At 34.2% G+C, this 16063-nt stretch overlaps 1 protein-coding gene across 2 annotated transcripts in view; it reads right to left on the bottom strand.

Moving 5' to 3' along the window:
* Positions 1-14389, bottom strand: part of LMO3 (LIM domain only 3) — a 67087-nt gene extending 52698 nt beyond the window's left edge. The window contains exons 1-2 of one of the 2 annotated variants that reach the window (XM_027838907.1): positions 14344-14389; positions 8788-9001 (exon numbers count right to left, since the gene is read on the bottom strand). In XM_027838907.1, coding sequence (XP_027694708.1) covers positions 8788-9001; positions 14344-14389 — 260 coding nt within the window. Of the gene's footprint in view, positions 1-8787; positions 9002-13431; positions 13497-14343 lie in introns of those variants that run through there. The other variant, XM_027838908.1, reaches the window with a different exon arrangement.
* Between the last annotated feature and the right edge of the window lie 1674 nt (positions 14390-16063).

The raw sequence follows: 16063 nt of genomic DNA, 5'->3' as shown, positions 1-16063 counted from the left end.
CAAAGAAAGTGCTCTTTCAACTATACTATATTATCTTGCTTAATATATATCTGCTCAATCAAAGACCAAATGGAGTGAAAATAAAATGAGGCATCTAAGTAGAAACATAGTGGAAGCCAAGTACATGAGATACCCTTAAACTATTGGTTGAAATGTATAGGAAGAATGAACTAAACTAAATGAACTAACTAAAATGAACAAAAATGCAATCTTTTGAGTAGTAGTCAACAGAAAGCAACATTAAAAGCATGTTATGTGGTTTTATATAATTTTATCAGATGTCATAAATGATTCTCTTTCCACTTCCCTAACCTCCTAACCATGCTCCACCCCAGGAAGAAATTATGAGCAAGCCAACAAAAAAGCCATAGAGCAAAATAAATACCATAAAATTACAAAAATAAGTAGGACAAGGATCTGTTTTTAAAGTATAGGTGGCATATATGACAACCATGTATGGCATATGACAACCATAAAAAAGTTAAGGAGATTTTAAACTTCTTTTCATTTAAGGAGGGCTAATAGAAGTATGTGAAGGAAAGGCTATAAGAAAAATAAATAGGAAGATATAAACTTTTAAATAATAAGTTAACCCAATCAGTAGTATAAAAATTCAGATTTTTGTCCAACCCTTACGATTTGTTCCTTGTTGCGGTTCTATGGCATAAGCAGGAGAGGAATGTTTCTCTGAGGTTCCTAGACTCTGATTAAATGTCACAAAATTTAATACATATTATTATTACTTGTCAGATGACATATTTATGTTTACTTAAAGTGATTATTTTCATTAATAAAACTGGTTTACATAAAAGATATTCCCACTCCATGAGCAATAAGTTTTGTTTAAAATTGAATTTGAGAATACTCTTGTGTGAACCACTTTTATATTCTAGAGTTTATTTCCTCTTTAGTTCACTTAGTAAGTTTTTAATATTAAATAACACTATGTCTACATATCATCTTAATATAGAAAATCTACATTGCCTTGTTTAACTTCAGACATTCTATCAATTCCAAAATGTCACAAGTATGCTTTTTCCCCCAACAGACTCTACTATACAGCCCTAGTAATGTAACTTTTTAGCACCATGAAACAAAATTGTAACACCACAAAATAATAATGCGTGAAACTAACAGTTGCATAAAAGGTTATGAAAATATGTGGGTGAGAAGAGTGTCCAAGACGTTTTGACATACAGGGTTCTAAGCCCAAAACATTACAATTCAAAAGTGCCACTTAATTTTGCTAGTACTCATACACTCCTATAATAGGCAAAATGGAGAGAAAGCTCATGGCCTAAACACAGCTTCAGACTGAAAGAATATTAAATTAGGAAAACATAAACATCCCACTTTAAAATGGCTAAAAAGTATAGCTTCCCATGCTTTATAAAGTAAATACCTACTATAAAGGAAAAATCTCCTAGGAAATAAAATAAAGTAGGGAGAATTTATTAAGCACAAAATTTGACAGTGGAAGGAGTGTTAACAGATATGCGATTAAATAGCACTGAAACAGAAGCAGCAATATCATCTGATTCAATTAAATCACAAGGTGATTTAGGAATTTTAAATTTAAAAAAATAGGCAAATCTTCTATTGAAAATGTTTATCAGCCACTTTTAGAGTGTCTTACGTTTGAAATTACTAGTTAACATGTCTTGGCAAAATATACCATCCCATTTTCAAGTGCCAGATTCTACCAAAGAGGATTGAAATGCCTTGAGGTTGTCAGTGAAGGAAGAACAAAACCATGATTTTTAATGTTCCAAACTTTTCCCTCTACATTCCTTCTCAAAGCTGGTTATTTCTCAACTTTTATCTCCTGCTGTGCATGCATGATTTTTCTACTGTAGTAGCTCGGAGAAGAGGATTCTTAACAAGGAAAGCATCTATATGCCCTGAAATCCAATGTCATGTTTTTACTGTTTTGTGGTCACTTTTGTTGTATAACAAATTAATTCAACTACACAGAAAATTAATAAGAAAATTAGAAAACAATGAATGGGAATAAAAATCTAAAATATGAAACTGGAATCAATTCCATATTGAAATAGCATTTAGGTTTCATGTGTTCTATATATCACATGTTAATTCAATAAATGCTATTAACTAATTCCTCTTCATGGAAAAAGGGATAAAGCTTGGAATGATACAAACTCACAGAAACTGTAAGGAATTTTCAGAAAGGAACATCAAAGACTTAATATGTTTTTTCATTTTTATGAAGAAATATTCAATGGTCATTTATATCAACCAATTATTCTAGGCTATATTTGATATAGAACAAAGTCTTACTATGCTGCATTCACAATTATTTAGTTGACAGGATATATTCACAATCTGACATTTACCAAATTACTGTTTTCATCTTGCTTCTTTTCGTCACCACAACATAGCAAAATTCTACTTATTTTTCATTTTGCATTGTTGAAAGAACATTAAATTCTATTAAAGGGCTGACCAATTTTAACCGTAAGGTTACAAAGCACTTTGCTCACTCTGTTAGATTCTAGAAACATCCAAAAATAGAATTTTTAACTCAGAAGTCTATATATTTACTATGTGCAAAATAAGCAATTTTTGCAATTCACAAGTAAGTTATTTCTGGGTGTATTTAATCCTAAATATACTTGTGGAAGCAGAAAATTTTTCCCCCTACTAAATTCAATATATCTAACCAGTATCTTGTATGTGAAAGTTATCTGGACTGAAGAATCCCATGCATAGTAAAAATAAATAAAAATATAAAGAGCATGGAATATTTTGCGATTTATAAAGGCCAGTGGAATACGATCTCCAGTTTAAGGTTAAGAAAACATATATTCACATTCAAAAAATGAAACTTCAAAACTATGTAATACATATTTAAGAATATTACAGAAAGTTCAAAAAGCTATAGGAAGAACTCAAACACATATCTGAATAAGAATTTTAATAAATTTCTATCTTCCTCCCCCAAGCCACCTATATGACAAGAAGTTTACCATTAAATATGAGAAATGCTTATGCTTATTTAATTTTTCTTTTCTTCTTCCTATGGAGCATGCTGTGAAAACTGTTCATGAACTATATTTAGATATTTGTTTTGTACTAAGATATTATGATATAGTCTACTACATATGAATATGTATTCTATAAATGCTAAAACTCACCTGGATATTTTTTCAGTTAGGAAAAATATTTTGAATTTATAAAAATTAATAAGAGTATAAATAGAATTCAAAAATATTATGTTTGAATTATGAAATCATTTACAAATAGACTGGATTTCCACAGGCCTAAAAACATTTTATATTAGCATTAACTTGGAAAATTAAAGGTAATGATTAAAGGTAATGACAATAGGAATTTTGGAGGACATAAAACAAACGGGTACAGAGGCAGAAGAGATTACCCTAAATATTACTTAAACTATCTGAGTCTCTGTTTCTTAATCTGTAAATGAAGGAGTTTGACTATGGTCCTAATTTAACTGAATGACCTCTAAGGTACCTTCTTTGAGCTAAATCTCTGATTCCATAATCTTTCACAAGATATAGTGTAGAATTTTAAAATAAAAATTTATTTTTAAAGAACAATGATTTTTCTTCCTAGGAAAAAAAAATAAAACCTCCAAAAGTCAAATATTGAATTTTTAAAAATGATTAATGGAAAGGTCGAAGATTACAGGAAAAGTTAGAAATTTAACCTTATTACTGAACTCTAATTTAATATATTATCAAAGTGCTATGCAATACTAGCTAGATAACCTGACATCAAGCTAGATTATATAAATACTAATTTTATGACCTATAAAGTGATATAAATTAATAGCAGCAATATTTTATGTATCATTAATATAATTCTGTTGAAAAAAAATCTCTAGATTGACTATTTTTAAGTCAACCCAAAATTTTAAAGTCTTATTTCTCATTACTTTCTTATTTTTGAACTCCTGTACTTCAAATACTTTAAGAAATAAGTAATTATTATTGAGAATAAAGTAATAACCCCAACTCAGTGTTCTCATTTATAAATAATTGGAGAGAAACCTTTATCTCTACCTAAGATAGAATAGCAGCATATGTTGGGTTTTCCCAGTAAGAAAATTTTCCTGTTTTTTTTTCTTTTTATAGGAATACAAACTCAGATAGCTTCCATAACATGCAGAGTAAGCAGCTTTCAAAGAGCTACTTGGTAAGATAGCATTCACTGAGATTTAACTCATACTATAAATTAACTTAATGCTTTGAAATATACTACAAATACCTTGGCAGGTTTAAAGAAAACAAAATTGCCCAGAAAGCCTGAATAGTGAATCTGATACTATTTACTTTTCTTAAGTTGAAAAGTACATTTTCCTTTCAGCTTTGATATTTTAGTGAGGGCATGCACACACACACACACACACACACACACACACACCACAAACTAATTCTAATGATTGAATGAACATTAAATATTTCAATCTGTAATTTGTAAAAGAAATACAAACTAAGCAAGGTTATTTCCAATCCATTAATTCCCCACTGTTGATACACAATTAGTATTAAAACAACTACTTTTATATGATGGTTATTAACCTTTTGCCCAATGGTAGACTGGTGCTTTAAAATTAAATTGAGCTAGACAGCCATATCTGAACAGTTCTAATTCATCCCAAGTTCATCTTACTTTAGAGAAAGGAAGGGGAAAATGTGGTCACTTATAGTTCTTAACTATACAAGTTCCCAATGGAAGAATTGAACGTTCTTGATGATTCAACACTGATTGGTACATTTGATCCATAGGCTTAGCATGGAAAGCAATAATACTTCAGAAGTCAAAGTCCATTATTCCTTGAGTTTAAGGAAAAATGTTTATTTGAGGGATAAATTCTGCTATGTTTTAGGTAAGGCTTCAAAAATTTAGTGATACATCAGAGAGAATTAAAGAATCTCACCATTATTAACACAGACCAAAGAAAGACCATTAAAAAGATATTCCAAGTGAATGTATGTAATGTTAAGTTTAACTAGATCCCTAAGGTTCCCTCTCCCCCTGCCCCAATTCTATCCTATTTGTACAGAAGTCCTTTATTTCAGTGCAGGAAGTACCATGAACATATATATTCATGTGAATAAGGCTGCATAACTTGGTTGCCTACAAATGTTTCTGCACTCGAGAGTTTCTCAAATTATTTGAGAGTCCTTGCCAACTGTCATAATGACCTTAGTCCCTGACTATGCTAAGTGGCTTAACAAAGCAACAACTAAGAAGTCCATGATTTCCCCTTGTCACACATCAAAGGGGATATGTTAAGTGATTAAGCTTTCCTGCCTCTCCTTTATACAAAGTAGTGACAATTTCAATTTTTAATATAGTCACCTAATTATTTTCTAGTCTAAAGCAACATAACCTTCACTTAATCAGGTTTATCCTATCACTATCCACCACCCCCACCAAAAAAAAAAAAAGTTCCTGGAGATTTAGAAGAGGAGAAAATAGCAATAATATAAATGTTTTAAGTACTCTACAACCTGCTTGTCTCAAAGTATTTAAATATTAAAATATGAGAAGTCCAAAATAGTAATGTCATGCAAATTAATTCATTTACTAGAAACCAAATTTTCTAATCTAAAATCTTCAATGTGATTTTTTTAAGAAGTGAAAATTCAACAAGAATAAAATCACATTTTTCATTGGTTTTTAACTAAACTAATACTGCTGGATGGTCAAAATGTGGCAAAAGATCAATTGATCTATAGTGCTATCTTACCACTGATTTTTATTTTTACTTTATTCAGTGAAGCTCATTTGATAATATTTAAATGTATTTTTGTAATTTGTTTTGAATGTAAAATTAGATTTCAAAATTATAAAGATTACATGTCTACTTGCACAGAAATTTGGTGTCTGTGTAAATATTCCAAGGTGACACTTCATGTTTTCTACTTAAAAAAATGTTACCTCTGTGTTTTTAATAAAAATGCCTTAAGCACGCACACATCTACAACACACACAGCCTTTTCCATATTATGTTTGCATTGTCAGAGGTGAATTACTAATTCACCTGAAAGATTCATTTTATTAATAACTTATATGTTCAGTTTAAATAAGTAATAACATTCTCTTACTAACTAGCTTGAAATGTTAACAAGTCTAAGATTATTAACATAACAACTGGTTATTAAATGTGGCGATGACTAGGTAAGAAGAAATGGCATTCTGATCAACAGCTATATAATCATTCAGGATGCAGGATTTTAGAAAGTATATGGAATTTTCAAAAGCTAAAAGTCAAACAGCATTGTATTATTTAGCAAGCTTGAAATTAAGACTGCTAGAAAATTTGGGTTCCGTTATAGTGAGGTCAATCATGAAGGCAGAACTATGGCAGAAAAATACAATGATTTAATATGTGCAGTAAGACACTTACTTGAATGTCACATACCATGTTTAATATTTTACTAAAATCCATGAATGGGAAATGGTTGAAACTACTTTGGAAGGCAAATTAAATTCATACTGATGCAATAATGTTCATTTTGCTTTATTACATTTGGAGATATTTTGTCCAGAGGTAATCCTGAAAAATTTTGTTTGCAAAGCAAAATTTTAGCTGAAAAAGGAACCAGATATTGGAACTCTGTATCCAATTTGGAAAATTTTGATTCCAACTGAAATGGTACATTAGTCCATATAATTCCTGTTCAGATTAACCAAGAGTTTATTTTAAGGAATTTTAATGTAAATTTATCTGAGAGACTGTTAGCAAATACCATGAGCATAGCATGCCTATGGGTAAGGGTTTAAATAACGTGACTTCTTGTCAGTATAGTAGTAATAAAACCATTAGGAAATCATCCTAATGCAACAGATCCAGTTACTTTTTTGGTGGAGGATCAGGAAATAAAGCTAGTTTACAAATAAACTGAGGGGAAAAAAACTATGATTTCAAATCTTAACTATGCAAATAAGCATAGTTCTATTATCTAAAACAATTATCAGTTTTTTGCATCAGTAATAATCAAAGAGTGAAACCAGAGTTATAATTAGGGCATAAAGGGGTAACTGGGGCTTTGCCCTGGGCACCAGAATTTAGAGGGTACAAAAATTCAAAACCTCGTTTTCTTCATCAGGATAGAAGCCACCATAGGAACTAACTGCCTCTTCCAATTCAAATGAATTTTCTTTCTTATGTTATTTTCATATTTCTTTCCTATGTTATTTTCATATTTCTTTCTTATGTTATTTTCATATTATGAATTACTATATCCCCACCTACCAAAAAAAGTTGATTTGATGGCTGATTAGTGCTACTTACTCCAGGGTGCCAAAATTACAACTTAAAGGTTTGACTAAGTCATTTTAAATAGCCACATCTCACTTTTAGGCTCACTTATTTTGAAGAACAAAAGTTCACTGCACCATAATAAATAAAACCATAGAGTAACTCAATATATTCTACATCATCTGGGAACATAGTTTTGGATAGCTAGAAAGCTTTTGTATCATCTTTAAGGATGGAACCCCAATTAAAATGAAATATTGTCATTTGTACTTACAAGTGAACCTGCATGAAAATGAGATTGGGTTATTCTGTATAGGAATTTTATAATCTCCTAAAAATGTGATCCACGAAAAAGTATGACATAAGTTAGCAGGAATGAATTCATAGCTTTACTAAGTGATCAAGGTGTATTTCTGACGGGGCTTTACAAGAACAGTTTGATTTAAGTTTCCCACCAGAGCATCAGCACAGGAACAAGAAGTCATCACTTTAAGTCCATCGCCAATGTGAAGTCTTTCCTTATACAGTAGTTTTCAACTGGGAAAAAAAAAATCAATCCACACTCATTTCTGAAATTCAGAGCAATGTGCTTTGTGAATTGACATTTTGGAAGTTACTGCCTATGTAAGGGCAGGGAACTCTGGAATGAAAGAGACTTATTAGAATGAAGTTTTACCTGACTGCTAGCTTCATAACCAAGGGCATCAGAACACTCCTATATCTCTTTAGCTGTTTAACTTACAGGAGATATGTCATTTGCTAATGGTAGAGGCTTTTAATACCCTGCTTTTCATAGAGTTACTGGCAGGCTTAATGTTTAAAGTTCAGGGTGATTTTTTGTGCTAGTCAGTATAACTTTTGGGGGAAGGAGAATCTGAATAACATGTATGAACACACAATAAAACCTTTTTACCAAACTGTAAGGCAAGTTCTTCAAAACTAGTATTGGTTAAGAATTTCAAAATTACGTTTATATGAGAGATGAATAATTGATCAATTCTTTAGGTTGCTAATTCTTCAGGTCCAACTAATTACAAGTGACAGAATTATTTCATACAATGCTTTCAAAATTGTTTTAACAGGGTTCAATAAAATCAAGTACTCAGTTATGTATGTATGTGTGTATGTGTGTACGTGTGTGTGTATGTTTGTCATAGCCTTAATCTACCTACCTATTTCCCCCTTCCCCTCTGTTGAAATTATGTGTATGTGGACAATTTTATACATACAAAAAGATATTGTGTATGTCTATATGTACATGCATATACAACACATTCACATCTGATGCTTGCTGGCAGTTTCAACAGACGTAGAGAATTGATTTTACAAGCTTTGTATACTAGGTTACAACATACTGCTGATATCCAGTGTAGTCATTTTTTTTATGCTATAACATGACCAAAACATAGAACAGTTCTGAGGGTTGAGTTCAGCATCAGTTATTTGGTGGGGGATGTTGTGAAGGAATCCATAAAACCTGATAATTTTTTTTAAAAGTCTAGTCACCTCTGGTATACAAGGATAATGCCTACCTCAGATAGTCTCTGCGACAAAGGATAAGGTTTGCTTTAGTGTACAGGGTGGAGCCCACCTCTCCCAACCGACAATCACAGCAAGCACACTTCAGACAGTCTTCATGCCAATATTTGTCCAGGGCCTTCAGTAGATATCGGTCCTTGATTTTACGGTTGCAGCCAGCACAACCTTTCGGCTTGGTGTCTGGCTGGACTGAGAGCATTTGTATACCTAAGAAAGTTGAGAAGAAGAAAAACAAAAAAGAAATAACTGGGACTATTAGATGGAATAAAAAGACAGCAAATATCAAAATCAGACTCCAAAAATTCAGCATTGCTTTCTCTAGAAGTACAAGGTCTTATTTTTTATTCTAAGATGTTGATTGAAAATATAAAATTGGGCTTGGGCTCTCATTTATACTTTATACTGTCCTTACTCACTGTCTTTCCTCATCCATTTGTTCATCTTCCAAGTATCAAGTGGTAAAAATATTATATTTATGTATGTGTGTGTATATGCATGTATTTATATGTATAATATTTCTATATAGGTGTATGCTTATATGTATGTATATGTGCATATATACATATATGTGGAGAAAGGGAGAGAGAGGAAGAGGGAGAGAGACAGAGACAGAGAGACAGACAAAGAGACAGAGAGAGAGAGAATGAGAATATTCATGTCATGGTAAGCAGCTGTTATAAATATGAAGCTAAGTAATATTAGATAATTGTATAATGTTTCTGCTCCTGAATAGAACATTTCCCTTGGGGAGCAAATGTGATTAAAATTCTAAACAATTTTTAAAGAAATCTACTTAATAATGCACCACACATAAATTTGCCCTCCAGTACATAAGTGTCAATCTTGAAATATCTGAAATAGCTAGGTTAAAATAACCACTTAATGTGTATTTGGTGGTAGGAAGAGTATAGTGTCCCCTGTGTGGAGAAAGGAGTTAGCTTACAGTAGTTGAAAGGGTATATGACACAGAATTTTGTAACAGATCAGTTAAAGATTCAAACATTCCTAAATAAGGGACACTTCAATATATGGTCCTTATGTTAAAAGAAAGTATAGCCACCAGTACCTACATTACAATCATATAAACTATGCATTTTAACCTATCAAGTTACAATTCTAACAAAATATTAGATAACACTTTAAAAGGGTATCAAGGAAGGGCCAATTGTAGTTACATTTCCACCTCAAAGATCAGTATTAGAAGACAGACAAGAGGCATTAATTACTCCTTGCCAAATTTTTTTTAAAGTCATCTTTCCATAAATGTTATATACCCTGTTACCAGTTATCATGAATAAGAGATGTCTATCCAGTTCTGCAACTTGGCCATACTCTTTTTTTTAAAATTTATTTAGTATTTTATTTTTCCCCAATTACATGTAAAAACAATTTTTAAAATTCGTTTTTAAAACTTCAAGTTCCAAATTCTCTCTATTCCTCCCTTCTCCTCCCACCCCATTGAGAAGGCAAACAATTTGATACAGGTTATACATGTGTAGTTATGCAAAACATTTCCATATTAGTCATGTTGTAAAAGAAAACATAGATAAAAAACCTCAAGAAAAATAAAGTAAAAAAAAAGTTATGCTTCAATCTGCATTCAGACCCCATCAGTTCTTTCTCTGGGGATGCATAGCATTTTTTATCATAAGTCCGTCAGAGTTGTCTCAGATCATTTTATTTTGGCCATACTTTTGATAGTAAATTAAAATACACTCTTCTTTAAGATTCCCCCTTCTTCCTAAATTGATTTTGTACTGAACATACACCCTCTCCATAAAGTCAAATCATAGAACGTTTAAACTGAAAAATATTTTCCATTCTCTTATGTGGAGCCTCCTCCCAATCCCAAATACAGGAAATGAAGAAACAGAGGCCAGGAGAAATCAAGTGGCTTGTTCTGAGGTCACACAGTTATTTAATGTTACAACTAAGATTAGAATCCTTGTCTCCTGAATGGTTTTTTCACTAATTCATTGTTTCACAAAAGTACTGAAGCCCAAATTCGGAAGCGGAGAAAAGGATGTTTTGCACTAATTGTGCATGTTCTTACTAACTACTTTAAGAAAATGAAGGCCACATTCTACATCCAGCTATGCTCCATTCCACCCTCCCCAATTATATAAGTTTTCTTCAACTTTCTACAAGTGACATTATGGTAATTGTTCTATCACAGCCTTTAATAATTCTCCTTCAAATTACTTAGACAAAGAGACATACATACAACCTACACAGCTTTTTGTAAGAGAAGACTTCTGCACAGATTTTTTTTTTTTAAAGGAATGGTGAACATTTGTTAGAATGAAACTTCCTTGGCTAAATTTTTTTCTGGTTTAACCAGAGTTCCAGACTAGATGTTGAGTTAAGAGTTCTTCGTACAGAATAGCAGGCAGTATCCCTGTGGCCTGATTCCTCTCCTTTGAAGGAACTAAGAACCTAGGATATATCAATCATAACCCTTAGTAGTCCTGCTAAAGCTTACTTTCTAGAACTTCTATCAAATGAAGATTCTTTGATCGTAACTGGTTATTTCTAGTACACTTCTATGGGGAATAAATTCCATCAATTACAACATACCACATTCCCTAATGTCCTTAATACCTGAATAGGGGAAGCATTTTAATTTAAAAAATATGGTTCTGGATTACAGAGGCATATACAGATTTGGTATATGTGGAATCAAAAGTTTGAAAGGAAGACTGCTCTACTTTCCCCAGTTTGTAATTCCTGTTTGTTTTTGAGCTTTAGTGCCCAGAAAAATTAGAAGAAAACTCCCATCTGAAGAAACAATTAAGCTATATTTCCCAGTTATGTTACAGCCATAAAGAATATAAGGTCAAATCTCTCACTCAAAAATCTCCAGATAGTAGAAACTAGTCTTTATGAAAACTAGACAATAGGTTACTTATCTCCAAAAAAAAAAAAGTTTTTGTTGTTATGTTAACATTTTAAGTTATCACTCAGAATTCAGCTAATGTTTGTACTTAATAGACTATATGACACTAGGTCATTGAAGCACAGGAGTAGAATATTCTATATTACATTTATGTGGCTTCCTTTTAAAAGGATCATATTGCTCCTAAAATTAAACATTTCAACTAGACATAAATCAATAGCTGGTAGTTGTAGAAAATGGTTATTTCACAATTATTCTGCCACATATATAGAATTTATAAAGTAGTCAGCAGATTACCCTGACCGTTCAAAAAAATGTCTTTGTAAAGCTACATGTTCATAAGCCAAGAAACATTTCAGAAGTTTCTTATGGCACATCAGGAGTCATAACTAGTTTTAGATTGGCATGTAAATTGTTCTGAGGGAAATTCTTATTGCCTCTGAGACCCTGTTATTCCGAGTTATTTGACAGTTTAAGGGAAATCAATTTTTTTTTTTTAAAGACAAATAATGGCCTGTGCAGTATGGTGTTCAGAAATAAGTAGAACCATTTCATTTAAACTCTGGTGAGCTTTTAATTGCCTGGATTGTATTGTGAGTCAGCCTAACGGTTGATTGCCTCCATTATGCTCTCTTGTTCTGTGCTATTCATCCGCAAAGTCTCAGCTATAGTAGTTAACACAACAAAGTAACCACAACTCTATAACATGTGGGTTCTTTTTTTTAATAAAGAGATTTTCAACACTTAGAGAGATTGCCTTTCAACCAATAGTATATATTCAGATGAAAAACTACTTTCCCACTTACACATGTCTCTCTGTCTCTGTCTGTTTCTCTTTCTCTCTCTCTCTCTCTCTCTCTCTCTCTCTCTAAAGAGGAAAGGAACAAGAGGTAAGGCTATAAAGCAGGTTGACAGCTGAGGTGAGTTAGGAAGATGCTAAAATGAGAATGCATATCCCATACCTAGGAGACCTGACACAGATTAAAAGAATTTGACCAACAAGGCTATTCAAATGCTGAGGGGTACTAAACAAAAGATTTTCTTTTTTTACCCCCTCCAATCCCCAAATCAACCCCTCCCCAACCCCATTTGAAAGCTGGATTGGGCCTAAAAGCTTGTTTTTCTCTGTTCAGTGGCCCAGAGCATCCCTGCAGGCTGTAGCCCCCTAAGGGACAACAATGCAAATAGATGTCCCTATATCTCAGGGACTGGAGCTGCATAACTCCGTTCTACCCCTTCAACTCCCTCCTCTCCACCCTCTCAACCCCCCTTCTTTTTTGAGCAATGGAGCTGGGAACCAATTTGATTCCCTTTTTCTCCAATGCAGCTGCAAGGCTCAGAGATACTGACATTTTTCCACTCTTATCAGTTTAATTACAGTTACCATGGCAGCAAAGTGCTAGTGCTTGGCAAAGGCCAACAAGAGATTTGCAAGACTGAGTTCAATTTTGATGCAGCTCACATGCAAAATCAAAAAATAAGAAACATACATACAGTATAACAAAGAATTCCTTTTGGGTTTACAATCCAGCCTCTTTTGTGGCGGTGTCTTTTCAGCCACACAGGGATGATTTGCAAAGAATGTAACAATATTTGTTGCACCTAGCAAGATTAATTGGTTTAAACAGCAGTCTTTCAAAGCAGTTACAGCAAAAATATTTCAGATATCTTTAGAAATACACTAAAGGAACATTAAAGCCAGGCTCCTGCAAAGTACAGCTATGACAAATAGTAACCTTACCAAAACTTTTCTCCTTTTTCTGCATGAGTTGATTTAAGAATGCCTGAGTAGCAGCTTCTCATTGGATTTGGTAATCCAAGGAAAAGTGGTAGCGTCCCTTTTGCTTTGGCTGAAGTGAGAAGCTGGTGTTCAGATACACAGTCGAGAACAGACTATTGTGCACCCACTTTGGGAAAGGGTCGGAGTGTCAGCAGGGGGTGGGGGGAAGGGAGAAGGGTTGACAGACAAGACAACACGCACAAACTGAACCACTTGCACCAATGTGGCAGCGTTCAAAATGATGGCGAATGACAAAGCCACATGTTTCCCTAACTCTGTCCGTAATCCTATAATCCCAGAGGTCTCTTTTAGCTTCGTTTTAACAAATGGATTTGATTAAACTGTCACATGCAGCGTTAGCATACCATATCATGTTCAATATGAAAAAGATCATAAATCTGACTTGTATTTCATAATAGCAATCTGTATAACCTCTAAAAATGTGCTGCATCAGTCTAATATTGGGCTATTAGTCCATGTGCACCTCATTTCACTGAATCTCTTTCCCCTTCTCAGGTTCCATCCATACCCCAAAACCCATGTACTCTAGACACTTTGCTACCAGAAAGGACTGGACAGTTAAGGGAATGGTGTGTTTACTGTATCTATTTAGAAAGGGAAAACGAGTGTTATGAAGAACGAAGACTCTCCAAATTAAACTATTGGGGGGCCGGTATTAGTGGCAGAATAGAAGCAGTCATTGAATCGTACCCCACAAAGCAAAAACAAAAATCCACATATCACTCTATCCCCGGTCCCACTGACCCTAAAATTCTCTTAAGAATTGCATCCCCCCCATTCTCTGCCACAAAGAATAAGCGTGTGGAAATGCTGCGGTTCATTGTTAACTTTGACTATTATCTACTCTAATACTTGAGATGTTCAGCGAAGGAGCTTCTCTCTCTTCCTCCATCAGCATCTTCCGATTGCATGTATTTCATGTCTCATCATAAAAATAATGAAGCCTCACATGATTTAAACAAAATCGTCTCAGCAGAGCTGCAGCTTGAGCGAAAGTTACAGCGCAGAAGACGATGTGTTGCGGCTCTAGTTTATACCTCATTAGGAGAGGCAGAAAAAAAAATACCCACATAACACACACGCACGCACGCGCACACATACACACACCACAAATAACCCAAAGCTTGTGTATACAGTTGCTTCACTTACCTTCTCAATTAAGCAATGCAGGGGGAGGCAGTTCAGTGAGCACAGTGGCTGCTTTGTAGCTCTTCTCCTTGGGAAAGGTCAAAAAGAAGCATTGTTTGGAAAAAAAAAAGGACAGGGGAGGGAATCGCTATTCTTTAAGTTTAAAATAATGAGGTCCTCAAGGATCCGCCAAGTAATTGTGTTGACCACATCTGAGCTACAGGTGTCCTCCTTTTAGTATCTTACAGTCCACGGCTGTCTTTCTCTGTCCTGGCTCAAGACAACTTACCTAAGCAGCGTGTGAGGAACCAAGCTGAATGAAGCCAGGGCTTTATCAGCTGCAAAATGCAATCCCTTACCAGCCAGACATAATACAGCAAAAGAAAAGGTCACTCAGTTATTACTGAGCCAGCAGAGCCTAGGCAGCTCTTGTCAAGACCATAGAGAAGCAGCTCCCTTCCGATTTAAGACTATTTACCTCTCACCCCCCATCCCCCGCCTTCTTCTTTCCTTCTCTCTCTCTCTCTCTCTCCCGTCCCTCCCTCCTTCGTTCGCTCCCTCTCGTGTTCTCGTTCTGCAGCTCAGTCAAGTACAGCCGCCCTCCGAAAGTGCAAAGCAGCCAGGAGACAGATTGGGCTTTGTTGGTAATTTCCCATGGTGAAAATTTACAAGCTTGCGAGTGCAGTCAGCAAAACCACATGCATATGCTAGACACAAACACCAGGGACAACCCCTCACAAAAAAAATAAAAGAAAAAGAAAAAGAAAAAAGTGACCCGTACAGAAAGCAACTCAGAAAGGACTATGTCCCAGCCCATCCAAAATGAAACTCCAAGGGGGGGGGGCGGGGAAAGAACAGAAAATAAGAATTTCTTTGAATAACCACGGTATTTTGCAACAGCTGGCTACATTTAAAACAAACTGTCCCCAACAGTTACTTATGAAGCTAATAATTATGGAAATTTTAAAAAATACTGTTAAAATATCACCTAAAATTTTCAGAATTAGCTAGAAAAGTATTACCCTCCTCTACTCTAGGATTATTTGGTGGTGGGGAGAAATACGTGTGTGTACACACACACACACACACACACACAAGCTTGGTCTCTAACTCCCATTCACAGTCCTGAAAACTCTGCTCTGTAGGTCTGCCACACACAGGCCTCTTCCTGCCTATAGTCTCAGGCTACCCCTCCTCTTCATTCTAATGGCCTAACCTATAGTGAACTTGTGGCCCAACTCAGCCAGTTCCTTTCCAACATACTCCTTAAATTTACTTTAAAACTCTTAAAAAGTCTTAGAGTCTAATCTATGGGTTTTTTTTTTTACAATTGGGGTACTCACAAGCTTTCAGAGCTCTCAAAATAATTTGCTGTGGTACCTACACAAGGCTTATTTTGAAGGCATTTAAAAAAATATTTACAGCAATGTCTACTTCTTCCCTT

This window comes from Vombatus ursinus, unplaced genomic scaffold, assembly GCF_900497805.2.
Source record: "Vombatus ursinus unplaced genomic scaffold, bare-nosed wombat genome assembly UNPS02014830.1, whole genome shotgun sequence".
NCBI classification, from domain to species: domain Eukaryota; kingdom Metazoa; phylum Chordata; class Mammalia; order Diprotodontia; family Vombatidae; genus Vombatus; species Vombatus ursinus.
Note: the sequence above shows the minus strand (reverse complement) of the source record. Positions and strands in the feature narration are given on the sequence as shown.